Source organism: Lactuca saligna, chromosome 2 (genome assembly GCF_052625555.1).
Source record: "Lactuca saligna cultivar CGN05327 chromosome 2, ASM5262555v1, whole genome shotgun sequence".
In the NCBI taxonomy this organism is placed as follows: domain Eukaryota; kingdom Viridiplantae; phylum Streptophyta; class Magnoliopsida; order Asterales; family Asteraceae; genus Lactuca; species Lactuca saligna.
This window is the reverse complement of record NC_136418.1, coordinates 159,672,887-159,690,539: the sequence shown is the minus strand read 5'-3', so window position 1 is coordinate 159,690,539 and position 17,653 is coordinate 159,672,887. Positions and strand designations below refer to the sequence as shown.

The window sequence follows — 17,653 nt, the reverse complement described above, 5'->3', positions numbered from 1 at the left end:
AGGTTTGGGCCACGATTAGTTGGGCTAATTAAAGGGAAGGGTAAAATGTCTTTTACCCTAAGAGTCGGGATTAGTAAATTAAAGTTTTGATTATGGTTTATGACATACTTATTAATTAAGGTTGTATTTGATTGGTTAGCGTGGGGATTCTCCGGTTCAGTAGCCCGAGCATCTATTTGTTTAGCAACGGATCGAGGTGAGTTTGCTCACTATATTGTATGAGATTAGGGATTGTATGTGCTTGTAGTTTTTGTGACTCTTGTTGTATGCATGTATACATGTGTGCATTTTTGCTATATGTATGTGGGGTGATATTGTTGGATTAGGTGTCTAAGCTCATAATTATTTTGGTATGTACTTCACCCGATTGTGAGCATGGTCCTTTTGGGTTGCCTTCACCATAGCAACTGATACGATGAACTAAAGAGAAAAAAGATTAATTATGATTTATTAATATATTATATGAATAATATATTAAAAGAGAAATCATATTGTTTAATTAATATTAGTCAAGAATTAATAAGAATTTATTTTGTGGCTAAAAGAGATTAATTAAATAAAGGGGACTGATATTACAATTATATGATAGTTGCAATTGGGCTATGGATTCCTAATGGAAAGGGCAATGGACGAAATCTATGGCAAGCCCATATGATTTTCGTCCAAGGGCTTTCTAAGGGAACTCCATGGGTTGCTTAAGGCCTAAGCAGATAATTAGGGTTTCACCTAAAACCGTAACAGCCCACACACGTATACATAGACGCTTAAGGCTCCAAAAAACGTGGCTAAGTCATCTCTAAGGGTTCTTGGACGTTTTTAGTGCTTCTCCTCCCTTTCCTAAGTCATCTTGTTGCTCATGGTGTTTGTGACTCCATTAGAGGTGCAACATTTGAGGCACTAAGCTTTCAAGGTCAAGATCAAGAAGGTTTTTGATTGTTATTGCTACATAACAATCAAGGTAAGATCTAAACCCTATTTTCATATATGATTTCGATTATTGTATGTTAGATATAGGGTTTATGAGCTTTGGATAATTTGCATGTATAGTTTGATAAACCTAGATCCAAAGTTTTAGGGTTTTGCATGTGCACCATAGGATTGATGATTTGCTCAAAACCTATCAGATATAGACCCGTACAGTTGAAAAATAGTGATTGAGTTGAAATAGAAATAGACTCGGGGATGAAATAAACCCGGTACACCCTTGAGCTGACGTATATATTTGTTATGCGATATTTTAAGGAACTCACTAAGCTTTGTGCTTATAATTTTCAGTTTATATTTCAGGTACTTTCAGTTCGAAGGGGAAGAGCTCAAGATGATCGCAATGCATATCATGATTTTCCGCTCTACTTGGCTCCAATGTATTTTTTGGATGATGTTGATATACTCTGATTTCCTTTACCGTTTCTATAAACAATGTTTGGTTGATGGTTTTATTATTATAAAAACAAAATTTTTGGGACGTTACAACAATCTTCTCCATCTCCGACATCCTATTTTTCATCGCTGTTTTCCCCAATCCTGGTAACTCCGCTGCTTTCTACAGTAACCAAACCTTCATCTGCCCCACCACTGCTAATCTCAAACATCTACCAATACTATGATTTTATGCTGATTGAAAAGAAGAAGGAAGAAAGAAATGGGAAGAAGAAATGCGAGGTAGAGAGGCACTTTTGAAAGGGGTGAAAGAAGAAGGAAAAAAGGAAGAAGAAAGGAGAGAGAAGATGAAGTTGGGTGGAGGGTTAAGGAGGTGGGCCTAAAATATATTTTGTATTTTAAAAAAGAGTAAAATAAATTAGAAAAAGAAATTAAAAAGGGCAATATAGTCTACTTTTCTGGATCAAGGACCAAAACTGCAAGATTTGGAAATCAAATGGATGCGTCTTGTCCATTTTCCAAAGGTTAGACAAAAAGTGTGAACCTACCTAAACCATGTGGACCAAAACTATAATTTACTTATTAGTTTATAAAAAATTGTTTGGATTTTTGTAGTTGGAAAAGTCAATAAAACATTAAGTTAAAAGGTGATTAAGTAATTTTTATATGTAAAATAACCTAAAAATGAATTGTTGACTTGTGATTTTTCCAAAAAAAACCACGATTTTGTAATTTTTTGAAACCTCCATTTTCTCATTTGGTTAAAGGTTATTTCAAAATGACTTTTTAAGAAACCAAACATATTTTTAACTTATTGACTTTTTAAAAAACCAATAACTTAGTATCTTAATAAGTCAATTTCAAAAGAAATCATAAACACCCACTTAGTGTTAAACAAATTGTGAATATAATAAGGAAATAACTTATAAAAAATAAATTGTTAACTAATTCAACAAATATGGAATAAGTAAGTTATCAAAAACTTCTTATTTAAATCAATAAGTGTTTATAATTTTTTTTTAATACCACAAACACTCACTTAATAAAAGTGCTTATTATTTATCAGATCTTAAAAGAGAATTTAAAAAAATGTTTGGTATAATTTATCTAATACCAAATCGTAATAAATTGGTAATTTTTTTTTTTAAAATTTTGATGGTGCTTGTTTAAATCCCAATTAGAGCACATGCTAGAAAATCATCAAATCCCAATTAGAGCCCATGTTAGAAAATCCATTTTAAATAATAAATAAGTTAATAAATAAAGACTACTTAACATATCAAAAATTTCTTATTTAAATCAACAAATAATTATGAAATCTTTCTATCAAAACTATTAAAAAATTTCTTATCATCGGTAATACATAAATAATAACTTTAAATAATCAGATATCAAACACCATTATTAAAATGTAAAATCAAAATAATATATGTTGTATTAAAATTTAATAAACTCAAGTAGTCTTTAAATTTTCATTTAAAAAATTAATTTATCTATCTAAACATATACATGTTTTATTAACTTATATAATAATTACAAACATATTGTACATTAGGTAAATAAACAATCTCTCTTGTTTTAAAGAAGTAATACATTGATTTATTGTCAAATATTTATATGTTGATGGTTTGATCGCTCTTCTTTTCGTTTTTATACACGAGTCATAAGAATGTTGTGTATGGATTGCGTTACAAGATGTTATGGTTGATTTAGCACACCATAATGATGTTATTAAGCCATGAACCATCCCCAAATGATGTTATACATAAGATATGCTAACAACATGTCTTAACAAGAAAAATCAGCCGATCCTCATTTTTTTTTTTTTTTTTTACTTTATCTCTATATCTCTTAATATGTTATAATATAACATCATTTCTTATGTTAAGATTAAGGTTACATGTGAAATTGTATGTCAAATTATGTTATAACACGGGCCTATAGTCCACTTATGTTAAGATTAAGGTTACATGTGAAATTGTATGTCAAATTATGTTATAACACGGGCCTATAGTCCGATCCAAATTTAGGCTGACCTTTCGTTTTCTTTTCACATGTATGGGCCAACGTAAAGTTTTGTCCAACTATTTTTACCAAAAATTTCCCACTTTTTTCTTCAAAAGCCCACCAAATCTAACTTTTTGTTTTTACAAAATTTCCTTTACTTTTAATTTTTTTTAATGAATTTGGTCCTACAAACTTTTCTTATATTTTTATTCAAAACTGTTACTTTTGACAAATATTTTTTCGCAATTTCTATTTTATTTTTTATGAATTCCTTTTCACAAAATTAGTTTTATATATTTCCTTTTACATCGTCGTTTTCATCGTTTCCATGTATATTTTTTTATACTATTTTGTTTTTACAAATTTGGTTTTCCATTATACACAGTAGTATTTTTTTTTGAAGCATGGAAATCTAGTTTTTTTATAAACCATAAGTTGAATAAGTTATTTTGAGGTCTTTCACGGGTTCACATATGATATTTTTTATAAACTGATTTAATCTAATTATCCATTATTGTATGTTGAATACAACAACATTTCTAATCCAATTGGTTGTGGTCGATTGAACCAAACAGATCCCAATTGGACATTGAACTGCATTACTTCTTCCTAATGAATATCCACTATTAATTATCTATTGTTCATCCAACTGAAAAACAACGAAAATTACGATAAATAGATATAATTATAAATATACAGAAACTAAATTCAAAATCCGATTATTCAAACCATATTTAAACATTTAGGTTTATGTGAATAGTAAACAACCCGATCTTACTGTTAAAACATAAAACTAAATGCAAAATCAATGGAAATTTTCAAAAATATCCAAAATACAAATATGATTTTATTTATCAATATGTACATATATATATGTATCCACAAATATACAAAGGAAGGTGCAAAAGCTTACATCGGCAACAAATATTGGAACTCAACTTCATAAGGTAGCTTCTCCACAATGGATGCAACCTTTGCATTATTCAGTCCTCTAAAGCAATCCACCATTGATTTCCTCAATGAACCAGAAGTTGGCAATTCTTGACACAACCATTCCACCAATGTTTCCAAGTCTTGTGCAAAATCATGCATGTTTCTAAGCAAAAGCTCTGGAAGTCCAATTTTCTTTGCATTTGTTACAACTATTGAAGCTTGTAGGTACTCTAGCTTTGCTCTTTCCAACTCATTCACTACCCCATCACTTGTAAAGACTCTCACCTTTATCGAAACATATTAGCACTTAGGACACGACACCCAAAGATGATAATCATATATCCACTTGACAACACTTTAAATGGACACTTACCGCAGGAGAAGAGCGTGTGCCACAGCATAAAGCAAATGTGACATTTGGGTCCATTGATTCGAGTCCATGAAGTTTGCGCAATATTGCTTCTTTATCATCCCTTTCCGCCTTACCATAAATCTAATTGATTAAAATGTAAACTTGATTGGATAAATGAGTAATTGAGAAACCATTTCAGGGTTAGTTAACTAATTAAGCATGTGTACCTTTTCGATTATTGATGCTTCTTGCCTTCTTAATATGACATGTTCAATAGCTTGAGCGTTTATTGTGTTGCCTCCAATCTTCAATGTTGCCTGATCATCATTGAAAGTTTTGGGCTTATCATTCGTTTTACCACCACACAAATAAATAACAATAAATAAATAAATTCTTTTCTTGATCGGGGAATCATCACGAACCTTGTTCATGAGGGTCAGTAGTTTCTCTGGACTAGAAGGAACCCCATATTGAAGAAAACCCTGAAATGATAAGTTAAATCAAAACACTTGTCATTTAAGGAAATGTACATATAACATCATCTATAGGTGATTGGTGAAGGGGGAAAGCTTACATGCATGATACAAGCATTGTACATGTTGATCCAGAATGCTAATTTCTGCTGTGAAGACAAAAACAGTAAATCCACCTTTTGTAGTCCATTCATATAAGCCCTGAAAGCACAGCAATAGTAGCACTAGGACATCATTGATCATACAAAATACAACTCATCAATGCATGGATCGGGTCTCAAAGTCTTGAAAAGTACCTCAACTTTTGTAGCAATGGAATGTAACTTGAACTTGAAATGCATTTAGGGTCCAAAGAACTTGATGTGAACTTAACCAAGTTCTTGTAGCACCCAATGTCTCTAGGAATGGAGTCTTCGAGGTTAAAGATCCCATAAGGGTCTTGCTGTCTAGACTCCTTCTGAAGAAGCAAGCTAGCCTTCGAGTTCAAGCAGGGTTCAGCCCTGAAACTCATCGAAAAGTTGGCTGATCTAGAAATCGGCCCGGATTTCTCGAGCTCCATTGTTCTTGACGTCCTCAAGAGTCTCGTGAAGATGAAGATCAAACATTTCATAATGTTTTCCGAAAGTTTGTTTGGTGACCATTTTAGAATGTTCTCTTCTTCAGATTGTGATGACGTATCGGAAGACGCCGCGAGATTTCGTTCTCTCTAGTAATAGATACAACACCAGATATTGTAATTGAAACGATATTTCTAATCTCATAATATGTATACATTTATAGCATACCTTAGGAGTTACATGCCTTGTATCTCTTGCAGGCGACGGTGGCTTAAGAATCCCAGTTCTTCTTGGGGTTCGTTCCCGGGTCCCAAGTTCATCGCCGTTCTCGTGATTTTCTTTCTGATCAGAAAACGATACGATTTTTGTTCTTGACTTCTCGTGTGAATTGAAATCTCGGAGACTATAATCACCCTTTATGGCTTTACTAATAAAGTGCAATGCCTTTGTCTCAAATGACAACTTGTCACCGTATCCTCTAGTGTTCGGTGGCAGCAATGGCGTCGCCGGAGCTAGAGAACCGTTGGGAATTTGACGAAATTGCCCTTGTTTCGTTTTAGATTCTCTTGTGGCTTCCTTTTCTTTATGTAAGTCGGTTTGAAGATGGGTTATTTGGCTTTCTAGTCTTGTGATCTCATTCTCAACCATAGCTAGTTCTGTCAGTAACTCCTTCATCTGTCGCATATAAAAACAAATGGGTGTCAAGAATTATATGAATTGGAGTTGGAATGAACTGTAAATTGGAAAAAAAAGATGGCACCTTTGGAGGAAGGGAATTCGGGATATGAAGAGAGGAATGATCTTGTTGTTGATACGTTCGTTTCAAAAGCTCCCCGACTTTTTCTTCGTGGTCTAACATCTTCTGAAGCGTCGACACCTGATTTAATGAATCGAAATATATGAACCGAAATGCATTGGATAATCATGAAGATTAACTTCTGCAAGTTACATACAAATATAGAGATGGATGAAAGCCAATTAAGAATGGGGGATGCATGGTGAGCCATGACTCATGATTGTGTTGGTATGCAAGTCATGTTATCAGCAATTGAACCATAACTTTTTTTTGCTTAAAGAAGCATTTACAAAATAGAGTTTCTTGATCGATTCGTTTGACATTATGACATGTTTGTAAATAATACCATTAAACATTTAACATGTAAACTACCCATATCATGCCCACAACCTAAGCTTTATAGTACTCGAATTGATTAAAGCAAAAGATGTATGCATGTTATATTTCATGAAAATGGTAACATTTGTTTAAATTGATTACATAGTTTAAGATAAATACGCCAACAATTTAATTAATGCTATCTTATAACAAAAATGGAAAAGTTGAATTACCTCTCTTTCTAATTCTTCCTTCTTCTGATGTCCACTAAGCTGATTCTGGTTCTTCTGAAAACAACGACTCATGGTATAAAAGCAATATCGAAATGTTCAAATCTTATTAATTAATGATGAATTACAATACACTTACAGTAACGCCGGTGGTGTTGGCCGGTGGGGCATTGGTGGTGGTGGAGATGTGAGCTGGCATCCACATACCGGTATAGAGTGTCCCGGGAAGAAGTAAAAGCAGTTGGGAGTGAAGATTTGTGAAGAAACAGATATGTTTAAGTTGATATGAAGTAAGCGATGTTGTTGGTGGTGTTGCTTTGATAGGAAGGATGTTTGGTGGGATGGTGGTGATGGCGGCTGTGGTGGTGGCGGTAGTGGTGGTTGTGAATGTTGACGTTTGGATTTGGCGTTATGAGGATTAAAAGAGCTTTCATGATGAGAAAGATTGCTTCTGGTTGTTATATTTCGAATTCTTTGGGGTGGTTACATAAACGTAAAAAGGTGAAATATCAATCATCGCCGTTGGACCATATACAAATTAAATAGAAATATTTAAATCTTTAAACGAATTATTTATTTATTTATTTATACCAATCAAATATACACATTTTTCTGTTTTAGTAGACCATTTTTATTGCATTTTCATTCAAAGGTAACTATCAACTAAAAGGTTAATCCATACCTAATAAAAGACTCCTAACACCGCCACATGTTGCCATTATACACTACTACCTTGCCACGTGTCAATCTTCTTGCAATTTACTCACTCATTTTCCCGCCCAATTGCTAATTGCTGTATTCAACCATCATACCCTATAAATCCGAAATATCAGGCCACGATAATGTCCACCCATGTTACTTCCTCTCCATAAATCAAAATCAAAATTTAAACCCTTCCAAAAATTACTTCCTTAATTTGCGCACGATGATCCCTCTATAGTTGCAAAATGACGCCATAAATGGATTTTTTTTCTATGGATATGTTGATTGAAACATAATGTCTTTATTTTATAGATCAACTGGTTAAGTAGGTTTGAACGGTTTGAAGAATCTTGATCCCTTCTCGACTTTTCATGTTGTTGTTTTGCTTCTTGATTCACACCTCTTTTCATTGATGTTATCAGTTACAATTTTTTTTACAGTAAACAAATCAGGGGCTGCTCTGATTTGATGAAAATTGACACAAATCGGACCAATTTTACTCAGTGTTGCTTATCCGAACCAGCCTCGCACCCCACATGACTCACTATCGTCAAATCATTATTCAATGGAGACTTGATCCACCGTCTTTCTTCCCTCACTACCATAGTCGTAACATCCTTTGTTCTTAGTCTTACATTGTTATATATTTTGGTGTTTTTTAAACTTTGATTTGATTTCTACAGGATAAAGGACAAAAGGCTTAAGGTAAAAGCCCTAGAAATTTTCTCTCGCTTTACCCAATCAAGAAATCCATCGCACCCTAGAAATCAGTAAGAAGTCAACCATAGCATCAGGAAGCAAGCTGAAAATAAAATAAAAACCAGGTTAGCACTTAACCACTTAGCCCTTTTGGTTTTCTTTTAGACAATACATCATCATCAAGCAAGAAATCAGGTTACATATCAATAGCTACAACAAGAAATCAGGAAATCTTCTCTAAATTTGAATTGGATCAACAAATGATTCATATTTGAATTGAAGCTCCTGTTTCATGCTTCTAATTTCCATCGCTTCTCCTTCCCATCATTTGTAACTCACCAAATCCACTCAAATTATTGGTTGTCATTACTAAGTTGAGGTTACGATCCGACCTCACCCTCAAACCTTAATACCCCTCTTTGGCTTTGTATTATGCCTACTCATATTTAGTAACGTAGTTTTTTTTTTTCAAATGCATGTTTTAGATATGGAGATTAAACGGAGTCTTCTGATGGAAAGAGAACATCTTCATCTGTTTATCCATATGTTTTTTGGTCTCTTGAATCGATAACTCTTTTTGCACACTACCTGTTTGATAAAATGACTGAACCAAATTCTATAATCAGCAAACCATATAAATCAGGTGGTGAGATTGATTTGTGTTCTTGGTTATGTAGAACCTTAAGTTTTAATGGTTGAAACCTTAAATTTTTTAAGGCTTTGAAATGTAATTATCATATGTATTTCATTTTTTCGATAATAGACAGCGGTATAATTAATTACTCATATTTTAGTTTCAGTCCATAAAGTTACTAGAGTTTGTGTAGGTGCCTTCCAACTCAAACCATTAGAATAAAGAGTCTGCAATTATAATGCATCAATCTGATTGGTTTTTATGGTTTCTCCATGGTAAGATTGGAGTATTCAACTATGATAACGCGTTAAAGGGATATTTCTATTATCTATAAGCATCTAAAAGTTTCCATTTCATCCCAAATTATTTATAAATTTGAATACTTGGTGTAAAGTTAAAATGTTTGAATTTGAAACCATAAAGTCAATTTTGTTGTATCAGGTGTAAATCAGAAGGTTGATTTTAAAATCACTTTTTATTTGTTGATTGTAGTCATTTTGAATTTTTTTTTATTTGTGTTCATTTATACTTTGTGCTAACGCAGGGCTTTCATTATTAATCTTTCTCATAGTGGAGAGATGGGTTAACTGTTTAATCCTTTATAAGAAAAAGTATCCTTCTATCCTTTGTTGGGCAGGCTATCTTAAACTACTTGCTCCTCAACAACTTTCAAGAAAAGTGTATGCATTTCATTTTATTTGCTCAATTGCCAGATTAAATTTTGGATACAAGACTAACAAATCAGTATATAAATAATTTACATGGTTTTACTTGCAGATGAGTGGTTATACTACGATGTGGAGATCGTAAGCTTACAAAGCCTTTCAAATTGGAACTTGCTATATATTATGATTTACATGCATGTTGTCATTTATATTCTTCTGAATTAATTCCACTAAGCTAAAAGGAAAGAACCACCAAGTGATAAACTATCTAATCATACGCTAATGTTCTTTAACTGTATGATTTTAAACAAGATTCCAGAACTCACTTACTTATTCTACTATGGAAGGATACCGTGGATGAACCAAATTTTAACCAGCATGATCCTTCGGTCTTGTAAAAACGGCATCTTAGAATTTGTGTTATGAGCTGGCAATATTGGTTTAAGGACTTACCAAAAGAGAGACAATATTAGTTTGTAGGAATTTCTTTTATTGGGAAATTGTAAGTGTATATGAGAAAGTGTTTTGATAACCATGTATTTAAATCTTGGTTCTTGCTTTTATTCCTTCAAACTATTTTTTTTTTCAATTTTTGTAATTACATATCTCATTATACAACATAATCATTTATCATTAATTTAACCATAAAGAACGTTGTTATCTTAAAAACACATTACAAAACTAATTTAAATTAACAACCATATAATTATAGACAAAACATCTATGTTTCTAAAAAAATAAATGTTTGCAAATGTAATACTATTTTTAAATTTCAAAATTGTTTTAAGTTGTCCCGTGTAAGTACACGGGTTATAACCTAGTATCATATAAATAAAGCAATTAGTAGAGTTAAATAAAGCAATTAGAAGAGATGGTGTGTTCACACCTCGCCACTCATCTCGTCTTTCTTTTTTTGCGCCACTATTTTTAAATTTATAAAAACTTATCAAATCTCAACTAGTTTTAAAATATAATTAGACAGTGTATTTAATGTAGCCCTGTCGAAAATATCCGATACCCGAATTACTCGCCCGATTTTTTCGGGTATCGGGTAAATTATTCCGGGTAATCGGGTTACCCGATTTTTTTTCGGGTCGGGTAAAGGGTACATTTTTTGGGTTTCGGGTATACCCGAATTACCCAAATTATTTTAAAAATTCCTTTTTTTGTAGAACTTGTACTATATAACAGTCATTTGATCACGCTTAAATTAACTATGATTATTGTAAAACATAAATATATTTATTATATAAATAAGACACTAACAATATTAAAAGTAATTTTTATATATCATCACGTTTTTTAAAACTTAACTATTTTCTAGATTATAGTTTTTATTGCAACTAACAAACTCATTATCTTGACGAAACTTCAAAACATGACAAAACTTATGGCTACATTTATCTTAATCATTTTAAACTTTTAAATTAAGATCTTTTGGTATTTATTTTTTTTAACATCTTATTAGATTAGATTAAGTTGTTAAAAAATTACTTGATATCTCATGTATTATTGACTAAAAAATCTTAATGTTCAAAGTTTGAGTAACTTCGTTTATGTCTCATTTGTTTATATAAACAAGAGTATTAAAGCACGACGCATTTATTTAATTAAATTTATTTTCAGGTGAAATTCAAAAAAAAAAATTATATATTTCGGGTAATACCCGAATTACCCAAACCCGACCCGATACCCGAATTACCCAAACCCGAATTTAGTTTGGGTAGGATAACGGGTAATTTTTCTAACATGAAAAACCCGAATTACCCGAAACCCGAAAAAATTACCCGTTCAACACCCCTAATTTAATGTAGAATAATACATCATAAGGTAAGAAAATATGTCGAATTCTCAGGAAACAAGTATGATTTTGATTCAAACAAATAAGTAAATAGTTAAACCAAATACATAAAAATAAAGATGGGGTTTTTGTTTAAAGGGAAAATGACACATTTGCTATTTAATTTCTTAACTTATTTTTGTGCTTAATTCTGGAATAAACTCTGAAATCATCTATCTTTTTACTCTCTCTAACATATATTAGCCAATTTCATGTTACTTAAGCATTTTTCTATTTAAAAGTCAAAATCACATTTTGACCATTTGTTTTCTTCCTTTTTCCGAAATGATAATCATATTTGGATGCAAATATTTGGGGGGGGGGGGGGGGGGGTTAAAGCGTTAGGGTTTTGAACAATTGTTTTTTAATCGCCTTGAATTTGAATGAATTTGTCCATGACGACTTTTTGTCCAATGGCATCTTGACCAATGAAGCAAACACCAACATGTTACCGGTGTAATCTTTGCTTGAGCAAGCATTCATCACCATAAAAATGGCCGTTTTCTTCTGATGATGACGATGAATTGAATATTCTCAATTGAATCTAGGTGTTTTTATCTTCTCCACATGCCTTTATCGAAAGCAATATCATCATCATCATCGAGTTTCATAAAATTTCAGTTATAGAAAAGTTAGATACCTTTTAATGCACGATTTAAAAGCTTAGAAAGAGTTTCTTCTGATTCTTTATACACAAGATCTTGAACTAATGATTTCCCCATGGCGATTTCAACACTCAAATTATTCAACTTTGCAACTTTTTCATTCCATCCATTAATTATTCGGTCAACAAGAAGAGACAAAGTGGAGGTCTGCATTTGAGAGAAATGGATGTAATACATGGCTTAAAACCTCGTTTTTTATCACCCATTTCTCCTTCTTCCCAAATACTCTGAACAGCTTCACAAGCAATGTCTATGGTGATGTCGGCTACAATATATAAGCCTTTTTCTAGGAAGGGTGTCATTATTCTTCGATTTAAAGGGTTTATGAGAGACAAAAACTCCAAAATAAGACGACAATGCAAAAGAAGATGACCATGTAAAGTGTTACAGGTGGTGGAAGGGGTGAATCGAGTCACGGGTTAGGTCAAAAGAGGTGGGGCTTTTCAAAGTCAATCTATGTGGCAAAGGGGTAACCGGGTTACCCCTTCAATATTTCCAAAGTGTCCAAATAGACCAGACAAAAATAAGTTTATTCCATTATAAAGCACAAAAATAAGTTAAGGGACTAAATGAGCAAATGTGCAATACATTGTAGGGATAATATTTAATTTTCCCTTGTTTAAATTATTAAACTTTGTTTAAACATCCAAGTTAAGCAACCAAAAGCAAAGAACTAGTTAAAAGCACTAGATTTGAAGTACTTCCACTAGAATATGAATCCCCTAGTTTCTATGTTTGACTCGTTACCATGCTATGGATTAATGCGTTGGATACCAGATTTTATGACTAGTTATCTTGGTCTGAAATCCTAGTACTAATGATTAATGAACATCTAATCTCAATGATCATGCAGTTAGTGAACACAAAACCATTTAATTTAATTCAACTATGAACGATATGATCTAGTGATTTCTTATCAATGATCATGCCAATAAATCAAACATAACATGGATAAATATAACTCTCTAACATAATTAAAGGTAACAATTTATATTACCTAACCCTAGGATTGGATAAATCTCTAGTCCTAACAATTTAATGATCATAATCAGTTAAGAATCAAACTAATGTAACTAGATTGGTCATCTAAACACATAACTCACATGTAGGTAATAAAAATCATAACTTTAACATGAAAGATAAACAATCAATCAAAAACAAGTTAAAATGCAACTCACATGAATTCTACTAATTAAATCAAAGCATATTAACCCGACTTCATCTACATCTAATGAAAGTAATAAGTTTTGTAGCCTTGCATCATAATTAGAAAACCGAATCTAATGAATTCGGAATAAAAAAACATGATATTAAACAAACCGAAACAATATGATTAATAAATTCTTGCTAGATCTTTAAAAATACACACTTCAAAGGTGTTCCTCATCTCTCATAAACGTCTGGAGTCGTCAAATAACTTGTTTCCCAAGTTGGTGTAAGTTGGCATCCGAATTAGGGCTGCAAAACTCGTATATTTATAAAATTGCGACATCATGACATGGTAAAGGTCTCGCCACGATGTGGTGATCGGATTTCCTTGTTGCATGTGATCACATATACCGAGACGAGAATCTTTTGCGACTTTTTGGAATTTTCATAAGGGTGCGACGCGCCTCATAAGATGGTGCGGTGTGTTTTCAGCTATTTTTCCGGTTACGTTTGTTTTTCGTCTGTTTCAGCTTCGTTCTCATCCTTTAATTTGCATTCATGCTCCGATTTTAACTGTAAATTAACATTTCAAAGCATATTTGAAACATCCCAAAAACACGGTCCAAAAATTTCATTTTAAAATCATTATTGAAACCATAAATCATCCATCATCATAATAAAACACGAACCATGTATCTTAAAAACGTCATGTCAAGTACCGTATCAAAATCATATAAGTAATCATTAGAGTCTAAAACAATCCCAGGCTGAAACTGTGGTGTGTACCATGAGATCATCACGAGCCCTTCTCTTTGCTAGTGGAAGTACCTGAAACCAAAACTGAAAACTGTAAGCATAAAGATTAACGAGTCTCCCCAAGCTACAACATACCACACACATAACATATAACATGCAACATAAACCTTGGGACACCGCCTAATTGCAGCAGGACGAACCTGACATCGGCTAACCCGGCGTGGGGCTCACCCCGACATCAGACAACGTCTGGCATCGGGCTTACCCGAGCACATACGCATCATATCATAAATCGTAAACACATAACATAAGCATATATTATACAACAGGCTTGCCCATAATACATAACAAACAACATATAAACTAGCATGCATCGGGCTTACCCCGGAACACATAACACATAACAGATACACTAACATACATCGGGCTTGCCCCGGATCATATAACACCTAACATGCAAGAATCACAAAGACATCAAGCATACATAATCTCTTCTCAGGACCACCCCGACATCAGACCGAAATCCGGAATTACTAATATCTAAACGGGCCGACATTGTGGCCTTATACCCATTCCTATTGGAAGAGGACTCACCTCTCAAACATGATGCTGAACTCGTGCGTGAGGAATCTCTACTGGCTGCTCCCACGATTCCCCAACTAACTGTATACAACAATACTTAGTCAGACAAACCGAGAATCGTTCTAAGGGTAACATGACCATTTCACCCTTGCTCTGATTTGGACCATAAACAAGGCCCAATACCATCTAATCTTTCTAAGTCCACTAATGGCCCAATTTTCTAAATTGGGCCCAACTTCTCAAATGGGCCTTTCCTAAGTCCAACAATGTCCATAGTCCAAAATTAGACTTTTGATGGACCACTAAGGCCCAATAGCTGATAAGTCCAAAAGTTGGCCCAAACCGAGGCCCAAAAGGTAGAAGCCCAATAATGTTGAGTACGCGAGGCATAATTCTCTATATGCAACACGTACCTGCTGCATGGCCTGTACACTGCGCGTACTAGCTGGTACGCCCAACGTAATTTCCTATTAAGCTACTTTTCCCATTAAGCACTTAATACTCAACTTGAGAGGCTATAACTACAGATCCAAGTCCCTTTCAACGTCCTAAACCATAAAGGCGATCACTTGGTGGCTTGCAACCCACCAAATGAGCCAAAATATAGAATAATAACAACCAACTCCATAGAAATGGCTAGATCTCATGCATAGTTCCATAAAAGCCCCAAAGACTGAAACTTTACTGCTAAAGGAAAGCTTTGAGCTCCAAGGGCGGCAACCCTAAGCTCAAAAATGAAGTTGCATGATAAAGGTCCAATGCTCCAAAATCTTAGGTCTAAACTTCTAAGACGAAAGAAAGTAGCTTTATACCTCCTTTGAGTACCAAAAGATGAAATAGTTCCAGATCCTTGAGCTCAAGATACTCAAGTTCTTCTCCTCCAAATTCTCTTCACTTCTTCCAAGCTTTTCTTCACCAAAATGAGCTCAAAAAGGTTAAACACACACACAACAATGGAGTATGAGAAGAATTAGGGTTTTCTGAGGGTGAGGGGCTGGTAAGCAGGCCAAAGGTGGCTATAATGGGGTATTTATAGGTCTTAAACCCTAAAAATTAGGGTTTTGGCATCTGCTCATGTACGCTGCGCGTACTACTGGTACGTTGCGCATACGTGCGCGCGCCTCCCGCATCCAAAGCATGCCTCTACGCCCCGCGTACACCAAGGCTACGCTCAGCGTACGTTTTATGGGCGACCCAAATCCTTGGCCCGTTTGCTTAAGCCCAAACCAAAAGTCATTTTATCCATATTTGACCCAACAATAATTTAAGAAGTAATTAATAATTAATACCTCAAATGACGGTCGTTACAACATTAAGTATCATATATATTAAAATATAACAATCTTAATCAAATGTATTAAGATAATGATCTAAAATATATAGTTAAATAATGGCATATCAAATACTCCACACTTATATTTTGCTTGTTCTCAAGCAAATTAGATTGTTATTATACAACCATATCAAAACCTTATTCACCAACATCACATAGAATAATGCAATTTGAATTCCCAATTATATCTCTCCTTAATATATATATATATATATATATATATATATATATATATATATATATATATATATATATATATATTTGTGTCTAAAATCCTAATTACTTCCCAAATCCTAAATATTCACAATCCCCATAAACACCCTACTCATTTTTAACAATATTCATTTATGCATTCCTTCAAATATATCCTTCAAAAGTTCTCTAACCTCAAGGTATTTTTTTAAGTTCCCAATCATACATACGATAAAATAACATAGAAATAAAAATTACAACTATTCTTTCGATGCTTTCAAAATTTATAACTTTTAAATATTTGACTTGGGTTTTGCTTCATAATGTATTGATCTTTATGCTTTATAAGCTCTTATTGACTCAATATCTTTTCACCCTCTTTTTTTTCATATTTTTTTTTCACATTTTTTCTTTTTCATAACTCACTTTTTTCTAATTAACTAATAACTTAGATAAAAATACATGCTTAAGCTCGGAAACTTAACATCAACCTTTATTGGTTAAAGATATTAGTCTAATGTGCAATGACTACATAAATTTTCTAGGGTATATTTCAGCAAACAATGCAAAAAAATTTATATCCCTCAAACCACACAATAAAAGAAAACTTAGTTCTAGCATAATAATATTAGAATAAAATTTAAATTTTCTAGATTTTCCTAAGTTCGACCATTTTTTCAAGTCTTTATTTTTTTCAAAATTATTTCTTTTCAATCTAGCATGCTCTTTTTGATCCCCTAACCCGAACATACGTTATACAATGCCCTAATTGTATATAATTGCAATTAAAATATATAAAATAAAAGATATAGAAAAGGAATGAACTCCCCTTGGGTATATAGTCGCGAGATTGGATTGACGGTCGTGGGTTGCTTGTCGATACCAAATTTGAATCTTTTTGTTGGAAAACTTCCGGAATTTGAACAGCCTTTATGTGACATCCCCATTTTCACGGCTAGAAAAAACCGATTTGTTTATGCTTCGTTTTATAAAATCAGAGTAATCCTTTGATTAAAAGAGTTGTGGAATTTGTTCCCAAAACAAAATATGATAAGAATTTATCAAAACATTTCTTAAAAAAAACATATTTTTTGTTAAATAACAAAATCTCGAGATGTCATGTTCCGATACAGACCAAAAGCATAAACAGTATAAGATTGATCTTACAATAGTTATTTATAACTACTGATCTATAATCCAAAATCTCTCGTCATGTCAACCGACTTATGCTCTTGTGCCACTACCTGTGATACAAAGAAAATTGAGTAGGTCAGGCTTGGGTGCCTAGTGAGCATATCGGTTTTCAACCCACAATAATATAATTAGGGTAAATTACACCAATAGTCCCTTGTGTACATGCCAGAAAGCATGTTTAGTCCCTATTTTCAAA

The 17,653-nt window shown here is 33.1% G+C and overlaps 1 protein-coding gene across 3 annotated transcripts; it reads right to left on the bottom strand.

The window, feature by feature from the left end:
• Nucleotides 1–4,232: 4,232 nt before the first annotated feature.
• LOC145032398 (electron transporter, putative (Protein of unknown function, DUF547)) lies at nt 4,233–7,479 on the bottom strand. 3 transcript variants are annotated; one of them, XM_078981187.1, is made up of 10 exons: nt 7,186–7,479; nt 7,050–7,103; nt 6,463–6,579; nt 5,931–6,377; nt 5,442–5,851; nt 5,247–5,346; nt 5,095–5,154; nt 4,900–4,989; nt 4,694–4,801; nt 4,233–4,605 (listed from the first exon to the last, which is right to left on the bottom strand). In XM_078981187.1, exons 1-10 carry the CDS (start codon nt 7,249–7,251, stop codon nt 4,297–4,299), a joined length of 1,761 nt encoding a protein of 586 aa, XP_078837313.1. In that variant the 5' UTR covers nt 7,252–7,479; the 3' UTR covers nt 4,233–4,296. The 3 variants fall into 3 exon arrangements, with proteins under 3 accessions (XP_078837313.1, XP_078837311.1, XP_078837312.1); XM_078981185.1 differs by having other exon boundaries at nt 4,694–4,813; nt 7,186–7,478; XM_078981186.1 differs by having other exon boundaries at nt 4,694–4,813; nt 7,050–7,100; nt 7,186–7,478.
• Nucleotides 7,480–17,653: the final 10,174 nt, after the last annotated feature.